A 13,603-nucleotide genomic window follows, 5' to 3' on the forward strand; every position below is an offset into this window, starting at 1 on the left:
AACCGAAGAAGTATTTAAAAAGCTTTGCTTAAAAATTAGCTATTCCTTTTAAATTAGTATTTGGGTGCTGGCCCAAGTTCTCTTGTTAAATACAGATTAAAAGTCAACTTTTCCCGAAAGTTCTTTCAAATAGCCCATTTAATCACTTGCCCACTGGTTGTGCGTATTTGAGCTTACTGGTTGATTGAGATTTGATTGTACTGGATGAACAGGTATGAAATAAAGGTAACATTACTCTCCATTTGTTTTATTGAATTTTTTTTTAATACAGCAACATGATGTGGACATATTGGTGAGGTCACGATTAAATTATGTAACAAACATATTTAAGTTGCTTTTATAACTTAACTAGTGGCGAGCACGAGGTGGTTCAACCTGGCTTTTATTCAGAATCCTAGACAATATAGTTAACCATGCTGAGTAATTTGTTGCTGGCTAATCTATAGAAAAGGCCACTGGGTTTTCCATCAGTAATTGCCTATGGCCGCCAATAGTTTCAAGGTTTTATTTGGCCAGGCTCCGTCGTTTTTTCTTCTTCCATGAGCAAAGTGTCTAAGCTAAGAATCCTTTGAAGTCCTGTTTTTTTTTTTTTTTTTTTTTTTTTGTAGAATGAAGACCTTGGCCTTTCAAACATCACTTGCTGATGTAAAGAGCAACGTCTCTTTCAATTATCCATCTTTAAAGTGTTCTTGCGTTTGTAAGCCAAATAGGCTTCAAAGAAAACTCTTCAAATATCTTTAAGGATATATCATTTTTTGTTTGATCGGTTACGTTTAACATCCATATAGGAACACTGTAGAACTGTAGCGTCTTCTTTCTCCAAACATAAAACACATTTGATACCGCGTCTAAAGACTCTGAGCCGTGTCGTCACAGCCCAGTTCAGTTGCTACTCGGCATTCATGGTTTAGCCTAATCTGTACATCAGAATCGCACATGCGCGAAGGCGGAGTATGAATCTTGTGTGGTTTTAAATGTGTTTCACTTTTTTTTAACGGAGAGTATAGCCTTTGTCGATACTGTATATTCTCTACTGTGATATAGGAAGGACTTCTGAGTAAATTAGAAATGTTGCCAGTTCTTTTTTATAGCTTTACCTTTAAATATTCTAAAAATTATCTGAAAAAAAAAATATTCTAAATTATTTTAGATTACTCTGACACAGCTGCGATGTGGATGGTTCCATATGAATCAGAAAATTTCCGTCAAGATATTGAAGAGCTATGGCAAAGTTTGAGGCCCCTCTACCTCCAGCTTCATACATACATGCGATTTAAGCTTTCCCAACTTTATGGACAAGATAAAGTGAAACCTGACGAACCAATACCAGTGCATCTCCTAGGTAAGGACCTCCAGAACACTTGAGTAGGTTATATTAATTCGAGGTATGGGAATGTAGAAAAGAAAAAAGTGAATTTAGTAACCTTTTTAAAAGATATGGAAAGTAACAAATTTAATCTAAATGGTTTGATAATGGCTAGAACTACTCTGCACTTTCATAATCTAGAGCAGAAGACAAAATTTTTTAATTTGGCATTTTTTATAAGGATTCTTAATAAAACCAAATTTGAGAACTGGTGGTTTACCCTTGAATTTCATGCCTTGAGTCTCGTACCTTATAGTGCAGAAAAAGGTGTAAGGCTCTACGTATTCTATTTCTCATTTGATATTTTGCTTCAGAATACCCAGTGAAAAGGTCTAGGGATTCGCTGCTCTGCGGTGTAACCATATTGGAAGTTATGGTATTGAGTATAGTAAATAACAATGTGTATCCCTTGTATTTTTCTCGGCTTCATCATATAGAGTGGATGATTTTAGAAAGCCAGGGATGAGTTCAGTTGATCGAAAATAACAGTTATAGTACCATTTTTAAGAGCTGTATAATATCAGAAGACACCCAACCGCTTCTCCAATGCCATTTCTGCCTCGGGCACCACTATGACACCGTTTGATATCGAATCAAAATTTCAAAATACCCAGTTTAATGAAAATGGTAAAATTTGTCGAAAAAGATTCTTTTGGTTGGCATAATGTGTCCTGTCTCAGGGACAAGTGCCTCAAATAATGTTAATAACCCATTCAAACAGAGGCCTCAGTTACACGTTTTGCCTTGAAGAAACCATGATCGTGTAGAGTTTTTTTTTATAGCCTCTGGAATCATTAAGTTAAAAATATAGCACTTAATTTGTAATATGATTGTTTTAAAACAAAACACAATATGTAGCTTAAAAGTTTTGCATGGGCTTCCAATCAGTGGAGTATCCTGTATTTTTGAATGTCTTATTCGAACAAATGAAGGATTCCTTGGTTTGCTTAACTGTTTATTATCTGCTTTCTTGTTGGTCTTAATAATTGCGCCCCACGTATTTTGGAACGTCATCGTGCAGGGAATATTAGAGACTATAATTATAGGACCCAAAGCAGGACAATGACGTCAGAGTGGAACTAACCAGAACAGTGACTGCAAACGGTACCGCAGATTGACCTTGAGGGGTGACGCCCCTCGACAAAATTATAGCCTCGACACAGCATTTACACTGTATTTACAGATAAAATTTTCAGAATGGTTTCGAATCAATGGTGTATCCATGATTTTGGAAAGGGGATGGGACAGCTGGTTTTAATTTCGATTACTTTTTTCAACTCGCAAGATTTTTATGGTGAAACTTCTTCTTTTTTTCCTTGTTTGCTGGAAAGATATTTCATTTGACTGCACCCTGTTTAAGTGAGGACATGATGAAAATATTTGTTACAGGGAACATGTGGGCACAGCAGTGGAACAACCTTCTTGAGGACACTATTCCTTTCCCTGGTCTACCCTCAATGGACGTAACTGATACAATGATGAAAAAGGTATGAACTTGATTGAAGGTGAATATTAGGATACGTAACTAAAATTATATATAATTAAAACTTAGGATAAGAAGCAATAAAAAAAATACTTAAGTAGCTTTGATTGTCTGAGAAGGAAAGAACTGTTCCCTATGCATGTTACTGACATGCATATTTACAAAGTCGATGTCAAGGTCAGCTTATAAAAACATTATCTATAGTGGAAAACAGAGAAAAAAATTAGCACAAAGAAGAACAAGTTAATTGTAATTGTATAGTTTTTTTTTCGTTTTTTACATTGAGACAGACACTTTTATCTAATGGCATATTATTCGTGTTCCTGTGGTGAGAAAGGTAGTTTTAAGCAATAGTAGAAGAAAAAGAGATAGGTAGAGAAATGTTGGAACAAAAATAAGACGGCCTGTTTCATTGATGAAGTGGCTGATAAAATGAATTAAATGTCACTTCGGTTTTTATACAAAAAAATTTAAACAGAGAAAGTGATTCGTAATAAATTCAAATGATTTAAAAATGATCAATGTTGTAAAAGAATGATTAGGGTAATTAACCTACTAAATGATGTCTTTTCTTATTTCAATAAAAAGGAAACAATAATTTTTACCACAAAACATTTACTGAAGTATTAATTTCTGACTGAAAAAAACAAAACAAAAAAACTTGCAGTGAGTTGGTATAGAGTTTCAAGTCTGCGTTGGTATTGTGTTATTAGTTGAAAATTTCAAGTATTTCCATTTCAGTCTGTATCTAAAATTTTCGAGGAAGAAATCTAAATTAAAGAATGTCTTGGAATCCTGAATGTAAGTGTAAGTTACTAATTGACCTTTGACGGATGTCTGACTTCTGGACTGAAGATTTATTGATATGTTCCGAATCAAAAACCATAAAAAAGCATTGCTTATATGAATAGTAACCACTCCGTTTGTGAGAATTGGGGGAGGGGATTTACTACCGCTAGATCCCCCCAAATTTTAAAATACATTTTTCAGATATCTTTGTTGAAAAAAAAACATATTTCCCACCTACTAGATTTTGAAAACTACTTTTTGTCCCCCTCCTAGCACTTTTGCGAATTAGTGCCACTGAAGCAAATACTTCGAGAATATTTTAATACTTCTATACTTCTCATACTTCTCATAATTGAATACTTCTCATAAATACTTCTCATAATACATCATACTTCTCATAAATACTTCTCATAATTGAAGCAATTGATGTACTATGTTGTAAATCGAGCTAAAAGAAACTGGTGGCTGGGTGGAGGGTGTTTTTTCTATAAAGGTAGTAAAAGCAGTACCCAGGATTTTTTTTTCAGAGGGGGTTTTACTAAAAAAAAAATTTCGGGGGGGTTTACACAAAAAAAAACTCAAAAAACGCATACAAAATTTGTTTATATTCCTTTTTGTTACGTTTTTACATGTCAGACAAAGATTTCGGGGGGCGGGGGGTTCAAACGCCCCTAACCCCTCTCTGGGTACGTCCTTGGGTAGTACTGATGCGTATGGTTAGCCAAACCTTTTACTGTTGTCTTTTCTTTTCGCTGGGACCTTTTTCTTTAATTAGAGAAAGGTCAATTGCACTCAAACTTTCAAAGTATAAAATTTAGCTTAAAACTAGACAAATGACTAGTTTTCTTTAAAAGAATTTACTTTTTTGTGAAATCCAGAGACAATTTTAGTATAAAAATCACGCAATTACGAAAAGGAGACATCTCTTTTTCTAAATGCCAAAAACGTGCGAGTATCTCGATTACAATATGAGACACAGCGAAAAAAAAACAAAAAAAAAACAGGGATCTCAGTTTAGAACTGGAAGGTCCTCAGTTTAGAACTGTCCGTTTAGTCAGTTTAGAACTGTCCTCAGTTTAGAACTGGAAGGGGCTAGTTTGTTTCGTAAAATATTACTTGTATTTTAGGGTTACACTCCAAAGAAAATGTTTGAAGTTTCAGAAGAATTCTTCACTTCCCTTGGCTTGAGACCAATGACGTATGAATTTTGGCAAAACTCTGTCATTGAAAAGCCAAATGATGGAAGAAATATGGTCTGCCATGCATCAGCTTGGGATTTTTGTGACGGGATGGATTTCAGGTAAGGGTCTTCGGCGTCAATTTATAAAAATTGGGGGGGGGGGGGTACATTTTTTCAATATGCCGAGACCGAGTCCGCTGATTTTTGAATTGAGATCAAGCTGCCATCAAGCCATGGTTAATTGAAGAAAAAGCCAAGACAGATTGTCAGAGTTTGAGGCAGTTTTATTGTTTTTTGTTTGTTTTTTTTCAATTTGTCGATGAAAATACCACACAAAAGGTGTATTCAATGAAATCACCGAAAAAACACTTCTCAAAACATAAAGAAGGCAAAAACACGCTGGTGGGAAATCAAAAGTTCTAGCGCCCTTTCTAAGATTCAAAACTGATTAGACGGCAATCCGCCTCCATCTTACACCCTTTTCTCCAGATGCATATGATCAAAATTTTGAGATGAAGATAGATAGTCGAAAAGTATAATTATACATCGGAGGATTACATAGCCCCTCACAGCCCCTGGGGCAAGTGTTGTAAGTTGTATAAGTTGCACATTGTTCTTATATAAAGTTGGTTATTGGGAAAAAGGGGTACGGTACGTTTGATCGTAAATCTTCAAAAAGGCTAAGGGTATCAAGGTAAAACTTTTAGAAAATGTTGAGGGGGTGTCAAACAAAATCATATACACTATATGTAGGAGGGTTGTCAAAAGGACAATTTACTTAAATTGGAATACATTATAAATATTTTCTTTATATCTATAACATTGAAAAATAAACATAAAATACAGCAAAAATGAATCTAGAATTGCTGAGATTTCCAGGAGCTAGCATCATTATATATTAAATGCTCAGTCTATTTTCATTTGCCGTCGATGTTTTGAAAAACTAAACCACACTGTTCAAAATACATACAGTTTTCAATGAAACGCAAATGTCGCAATTTGCTTTAGAGCTTTTTTGGTTAGGGGAAGGGGAAGGGGGAAGTATTCAAAGTCCTGTTTGTAGTATTTTTTGTTGATTTAAAGTTTGACTTGAATATTCAATTTAATTTTTAGCCGTTTTAAGATGTATATGTTATCTTTATGTTTGCTGTGATCATTTATTTAAATTTTTGTTCGTTTTGGGTTTTATTTATTTAGTCGTTTCTGGCCATTTTGAGTTATATAATCAGAGGACTTTACTTCAGCTGGTCTTGAGTTTAATATGGCCCCTCTTTTTTGGCATTTTTTTCAATTAATCTAAAAAAAAAAGAGGTAAAGAATTCAATTTACAGTTAAGTCTTGCCTGGGCAAAATAAATTTTTTGAAGGCAATATGTTATGACATATATCGAAATCATAAGTTTATCCAAGGTCCTAGCCAGAGGGCACTTTTAGTCCCTCCCCGAACATTTTGTCCGGCTTGTAAAAATGTAACTAAAAGGCATAAATTTTTTTTTCATGTAAACCCCCCCCCTCCCACCCCTGAACAAACGCCCTTGAGTTTGACGGTTAGTATGAAAATAATGATAATTACCCTCAATTAAAATATTCATATTATAAAACAAGTTATCATTGTTTGGTATGGATCTGTGCCAAAGACAATATTGTAGAGAGAGAGAAGTTCATATTTGATCTCTTCTGTTTAATTAAATAAAAAAAGAAGTTTTTTTCGGCTGAAAGTTAGGAGCGAAATTAAAACTAAAAACAAACAGAAAGTTTTACATATCTGAGGGGGTTGTCTCCTCCTCAATAACTCGCTCTTTATGGTAAAGTTTTTTAGCAATTTTAAAAAAGCTTCTTATTGTTTCACTTAAACGACCTTGTGTTTAAGATTTGATCTTAAAGAATTGGGGCGAAATTCCAACTTTAGTATAACGAGTGAGGTATTAAGGAGAGGGCAACTCCCCCCAGATACGTAATAATTTCTGTTCGCCTTAAGTTTTAATGTTGCTCCTTACTTTCAGCTGAAAAAAACATTTTTTTTTTTAATTTAATTTCTGGTGTTTGGCGGTAAATCCGGCTGTGCCTCTACGGAAAAGTCCCCCTCTCAAGGAAAGATTCTCTAGACAATTCAATCTTGGTGAAAATTTAACCCGAACAATTAAAATTTAACCCGAACAATTACCCTTAACATCTCCACACTTAAAATTGAGTCGGCAAAGAAAAAGTAAAACGAATAAAAATAATTTCTTATAGAAATTTCGGCAATTTCTCCCAGTGTGAAATTTCCCCTAAAAAGGTCACCACCCGAAAACTTCCCTTCACATGGAAAATTTCCTCGTGGAAAATCCCCCAGCAGAAAATTCCCCCCGTCCCACCCCAAAAATGTATTCATACTTTCCAATAACAAATACAATGCGTAAACAACGAACAAATTTTAGAGCTGAAAGATTTTTCCTCAGGGTCTGGGGGGGTCATGTTATCTCCAAAGGCACAGCTATTGGACCTTTCAACTATGCTGAACAAAAGGGCTATTTCAGAATTTTGATCGGACAATTTTTGGGGAAACAGGGACGTGGAAGGGGGTTAGTTGTCATCTAATCTTTTTGCTCACTTAAAAAGGGCAGTATAACTTTTAATTTCCATTCTAATGAGCCCTCTCCAGATATTCTAGGATACTAGTTCAATAAGATCACCCCTGGAGAAAAAGAATAAATAAACACGCATCCGTTATCTTTCTTCTAGAAAAAAAATCCACATTTTTGCAGATAGGAGCTTAAAATCTCTGCTGTAGGGTTCTCTGATACGCTGAATCTGATGGTGTGATTTTCATCAAGATTTTCTTGACTCTTAATTCTCTCGTTTCTCTCCTTTTTCGAAAATCAGGCAAATTTTTTCATGTTTGTAGCCTTTGACGGGTAACACTAAACTTAATGAATCTTACATATTTGAAATCAGCATAATAAGCCGATTATTTTTACATATCGATCCATATCAAAATTTATTTTTTAGAGTGTCGGCTACTATTGAGCCGCGTCACTCCTTACTTACAGTTCGTTACCACTAACTGTTTGAAAATATTCTCTTTGTAAAAGAGAATGTGAAATCAAGCTGCCCTGTCGTAATTACTGAAAAATTTTGATCTGGAAGATCTGATGTCAAATTACGCGGAATTATGCGGCAGTTGTCACAGGCTATAATCTTAAACTGTACCGCCACATGGAGCACATGTGGACCTATTTTTTAGGAATTTCTGTATGAAATTCTTCAAATTAGCACATTTTCAAAATGTATGTTTTAGGAAAGTTCTGTTTTCTCCATAGTTTTGCTCGAAAAGTGTGGCCACATCTAAGACGGAAGAGGCAAATTGAAAGGATGCGAGATGTGCGGTACATTTCTTTTGATGGCTGCTTATAATCATAGAGATCTAGCAGCTGGGTATAAGAAGAATGGAGCAAAGTCTCTTCTTCCTCCAAAACTTTTGACCTGATTGAAGACATGAGTTCAGGACCAGTAATAGGAGTTTGAGTGATCAGACCCAGCTGGAAGTTTTATTTTGTAGCCTGGTCTGCTAATTCATTTCCTATTATACCACAGTGTGCTGGAACACATATAAATAGAACTGATATACTCTTTCTTGCAAGTTGTGTAACCAAATTTCCAATCTCAATGGCAACATTTCTTGCTTGGTGTGAAAGGTAATCCAGAGCTGACAGTGAATCAGTGCAGACAATATACCTCTGATGTTTTATCTCTGTTTGGCTTGATATAACTTGAAGAGAAAACTTAATTGCCATAAGCTCTGCAGAGAAAATTGTTAGGCTAGGGGGTAAAAGGTAAGAAAGAGACAGGTTCTGGGAGGGTATAACTACTGCACAACTACATTTTTTTCTTTCTTTGAGCCATCTGTGTAAACTTGGGTGTAGCCATGAAATTCTGCCAAGTTTCCCAGGAATATAATTTTCATCAGTACTTGGGGAAGGCCCTCGTTTTTTGCAATGCTGATCTTAGGAATAATCAATTCCCCAATTCCTTATGAGGCTCTAGGAGAATCATCATCAGAATTAACAGTCAGCCTGCTATTCTCCATGAATTCTTCCTTGTCAGGAAGGCAAAAGAATCTCTCGAAAGAGGGTATCTCTGTTGGTTTAAATCGGAAATCAGTGTTGTGGTGGTTAATAATTCCTTTGTAGATAGTGTGGTTCTTGAGTCTTAGCTTCTTTGCAAAATATCTTGCAAGGAGATATTTTCTTCTTGAGTGAAGAGACTGGATGCCCACTTCACAGTACATAGCTGCAATACGAGTTGATTTTAGGCAACAAGGGCTCTTCGTAAGATTGCATCGAGGGCAGTGTCAAGTTTCTTCAGGAGACATTTCTTTGCAGATCCATATATAAGTGATCAATAGTCGATCTTGGATATCACCCCTGACTTGACAATAGTTGAATCAAAGCTATGGGGGCTCCTCTTCTTCCAAGGCAGAGAGCATTAATGAAGTTTTGTCTTTGTTTGAGACTGCCAATCAGCTCATCCAGATGGGGTTTTCATGTCATTTTTTGGTCAAAATAACTCCCATATAGCGTGTATGTTCTGCAACTACAATACGAGTTGATTTTAGGCAACAAGGGCTCTTCGTAAGATTGCATGGAGGGTAGTGTCAAGTTTCTTCAGGAGACATTTCTTAGCAGATCCATGTATAAATGATCAATAGTCGATCTTGGATATCACCCCTGACTTGACAATAATTGAATCAAAGCTATGGGGGCTCCTCTTCTTCCAAGGCAGAGAGCATTAATGAAGTTTTGTCTTTGTTTGAGATTGCCAATCAGCTCATCCAGATGGGGTTTTCATGTCATTTTTTGGTCAAAATAACTCCCATATAGCGTGTATGTTCTGCAACTACAATACGAGTTGATTTTAGGCAACCAAGGGCTCTTCGTAAGATTGCATGGAGGGTAGTGTCAAGTTTCTTAGCAGATCCATGTATAAATGATCAATAGTCGATCTTGGATATCACCCCTGACTTGACAATAGTTGAATCAAAGCTATGGGGGCTCCTCTTCTTCCAAGGCAGAGAGCATTAATGATGTTTTGTCTTTGTTTGAGACTGCCAATCAGCTCATCCAGATGGGGTTTTCATGTCATTTTTTGTTCAAAATAACTCCCATATAGCGTGTATGTTCTGCAACTACAATACGAGTTTATTTTAGGCAACCAAGGGCTCTTCGTAAGATTGCATGGAGGGTAGTGTCAAGTTTCTTCAGGAGACATTTCTTAGCAGATCCATGTATAAATGATCAATAGTCGATCTTGGATATCACCCCTGACTTGACAATAGTTGAATCAAAGCTATGGGGGCTCCTCTTCGTCCAAGGCAGAGAGCATTAATGAAGTTTTGTCTTTGTTTGAGATTGCCAATCAGCTCATCCAGATGGGGTTTTCATGTCATTTTTTGTTCAAAATAACTCCCATATAGCGTGTATGTTCTGCAACTACAATACGAGTTGATTTTAGGCAACCAAGGGCTCTTCGTAAGATTGCATGGAGGGTAGTGTCAAGTTTCTTCAGGAGACATTTCTTAGCAGATCCATGTATAAATGATCAATAGTCGATCTTGGATATCACCCCTGACTTGACAATAGTTGAATCAAAGCTACGGGGGCTCCTCTCCTTCCAAGGCAGAGAGCATTAATGAAGTTTTGTCTTTGTTTGAGATTGCCAATCAGCTCATCCAGATGGGGTTTTCATGTCATTTTTTGTTCAAAATAACTCCCATATAGCGTGTATGTTCTGCAACAACAATACGAGTTGATTTTAGGCAACCAAGGGCTCTTCGTAAGATTGCATGGAGGGTAGTGTCAAGTTTCTTCAGGAGACATTTCTTAGCATATCCATCTATGAATGACCAATAGTCGATCCTGGATATAACCCCTGACTTGACAATAGTTGAATCAAAGCTATGGGGGCTCCTCTTCTTCCAAGGCAGAGAGCATTAATGAAGTTTTGTCTTTGTTTGAGATTGCCAATCAGCTCATCCAGATGGGGTTTTCATGTCATTTTTTGGTCAAAATAACTCCCATATAGCGTGTATGTTCTGCAACTACAATACGAGTTGATTTTAGGCAACCAAGGGCTCTTAGTAAGATTGCATGGAGGGTAGTGTCAAGTTTCTTCAGGAGACATTTCTTAGCAGATCCATGTATAAATGACCAATAGTCGATCTTGGATATCACCCCTGACTTGACAATAGTTGAATCAAAGCTATGGGGGCTCCTCTCCTTCCAAGGCAGAGAGCATTAATGAAGTTTTGTCTTTGTTTGAGACTGCCAATCAGCTCATCCAGATGGGGTTTTCATGTCATTTTTTGGTCAAAATAACTCCCATATAGCGTGTATGTTCTGCAACAACAATACGAGTTGATTTTAGGCAACCAAGGGCTCTTCGTAAGATTGCATGGAGGGTAGTGTCAAGTTTCTTCAGGAGACATTTCTTAGCAGATCCATGTATAAATGATCAATAGTCGATCTTGGATATCACCACTGACTTGACAATAGTTGAATCAAAGCTATGGGGGCTCCTCTTCTTCCAAGGCAGAGAGCATTACTGAAGTTTTGTCTTTGTTTGAGATTACCAATCAGCTCATCCAGATGGGGTTTTCATGTCATTTTTTGGTCAAAATAACTCCCATAGAGCGTGTATGTTCTGCAACTACAATACGTGTTGATTTTAGGCAACCAAGTGCTCTTCGTAAGATTGCATGGAGGGTAGTGTCAAGTTTCTTCAGGAGACATTTCTTAGCAGATCCATGTATAAATGATCAATAGTCGATCTTGTATATCACCACTGACTTGACAATAGTTGAATCAAAGCTATGGGGGCTCCTCTTCTTCCAAGGCAGAGAGCATTAATGAAGTTTTGTCTTTGTTTGAGATTACCAATCAGCTCATCCAGACGGGGTTTTCATGTCATTTTTTGGTCAAAATAACTCCCATATAGCGTGTATGTTCTGCAACTACAATACGAGTTGATTTTAGGCAACCAAGGGCTCTTAGTAAGATTGCATGGAGGGTAGTGTCAAGTTTCTTCAGGAGACATTTCTTAGCATATCCATCTATAAATGACCAATAGTCGATCTTGGATATCACCACTGACTTGACAATAGTTGAATCAAAGCTATGGGGGCTCCTCTTCTTCCAAGGCAGAGAGCATTAATGAAGTTTTGTCTTTGTTTGAGACTGCCAATCAGCTCATCCAGATGGGTTTTCATGTCATTTTTTGTTCAAAATAACTCCCATATAGCGTGTATGTTCTGCAACTACAATACGAGTTGATTTTAGTCAACCAAGGGCTCTTAGTAAGATTGCATGGAGGGTAGTGTCAAGTTTCTTCAGGAGACATTTCTTAGCAGATCCATGTATAAATGATCAATAGTCGATCTTGGATATCACCCCTGACTTGACAATAGTTGAATCAAAGCTATGGGGGCTCCTCTTCTTCCAAGGCAGAGAGCATTAATGAAGTTTTGTCTTTGTTTGAGATTACCAATCAGCTCATCCAGATGGGGTTTATGTCATTTTTTGGTCAAAATAACTCCCATATAGCGTGTATGTTCTGCAACTACAATACGAGTTGATTTTAGGCAACCAAGGGCTCTTCGTAAGATTGCATGGAGGGTAGTGTCAAGTTTCTTCAGGAGACATTTCATAGCAGATCCATGTATGAATGATCAATAGTCGATCTTGGATATCACCCCTGACTTGACAATAATTGAATCAAAGCTATGGGGGCTCCTCTCCTTCCAAGGCAGAGAGCATTAATGAAGTTTTGTCTTTGTTTGAGACTGCCAATCAGCTCATCCAGATGGGGTTTATGTCATTTTTTGTTCAAAATAACTCCCATATAGCGTGTATGTTCTGCAACTACAATACGAGTTTATTTTAGGCAACCAAGGGCTCTTCGTAAGATTGCATGGAGGGTAGTGTCAAGTTTCTTCAGGAGACATTTCTTAGCAGATCCATGTATAAATGATCAATAGTCGATCTTGGATATCACCCCTGACTTGACAATAATTGAATCAAAGCTACGGGGGCTCCTCTTCTTCCAAGGCAGAGAGCATTAATGAAGTTTTGTCTTTGTTTGAGACTGCCAATCAGCTCATCCAGATGGGGTTTTCATGTCATTTTTTGTTCAAAATAACTCCCATATAGCGTGTATGTTCTGCAACTACAATACGAGTTGATTTTAGGCAACCAAGGGCTCTTCGTAAGATTGCATGGAGGGTAGTGTCAAGTTTCTTCAGGAGACATTTCTTAGCAGATCCATGTATAAATGATCAATAGTCGATCCTGGATATCACCCCTGACTTGACAATAGTTGAATCAAAGCTATGGGGGCTCCTCTTCTTCCAAGGCAGAGAGCATTAATGAAGTTTTGTCTTTGTTTGAGATTGCCAATCAGCTCATCCAGACGGGTTTTCATGTCATTTTTTGGTCAAATACAACTCCCAGAAAGCGTGTATGTTCTGCAGCTGCAATCCTTTGTCCATTCAGTTTCACCAGCGGTTTGAAAGCAGCAGGTTATGCATTTTGTGGAATTACAAACTTAATAGAATTATGGCTTAAGAAAACCATATTATTACTATTTGCTCTAATTGATAGCATGTCTAAAGCTTTTGGGGAGGGTGCCTATAAGCATAAAGGGTCTCTTCCCATATGAAAGGGTCTCACCACAATTGATTTTTGCACTGAACTCATAAGATTTCTCATAAAATATATTATTTCTTATAATGTAGCTTGGTCTTTCATAAA

General features: G+C 36.8%; 1 protein-coding gene across 1 annotated transcript in view; it reads left to right on the forward strand.

Annotated features, from left to right (window-relative positions):
* LOC148948795 (angiotensin-converting enzyme-like) overlaps positions 1-13,603 on the forward strand; it is a 97,214-nt gene that overhangs the window by 60,571 nt on the left and 23,040 nt on the right. Inside the window, exons 6-8 of the mRNA XM_089094708.1 lie at positions 1,151-1,342; positions 2,756-2,853; positions 4,766-4,938. Coding sequence (XP_088950834.1) covers positions 1,151-1,342; positions 2,756-2,853; positions 4,766-4,938 — 463 coding nt within the window. The remainder of the gene's footprint in view (positions 1-1,150; positions 1,343-2,755; positions 2,854-4,765; positions 4,939-13,603) is intronic.

Source organism: Artemia sp. Qi Xiang Cuo, chromosome 9 (assembly GCF_049724085.1).
Source record: "Artemia sp. Qi Xiang Cuo chromosome 9, ASM4972408v1, whole genome shotgun sequence".
Classification (NCBI taxonomy): domain Eukaryota; kingdom Metazoa; phylum Arthropoda; class Branchiopoda; order Anostraca; family Artemiidae; genus Artemia; species Artemia sp. Qi Xiang Cuo.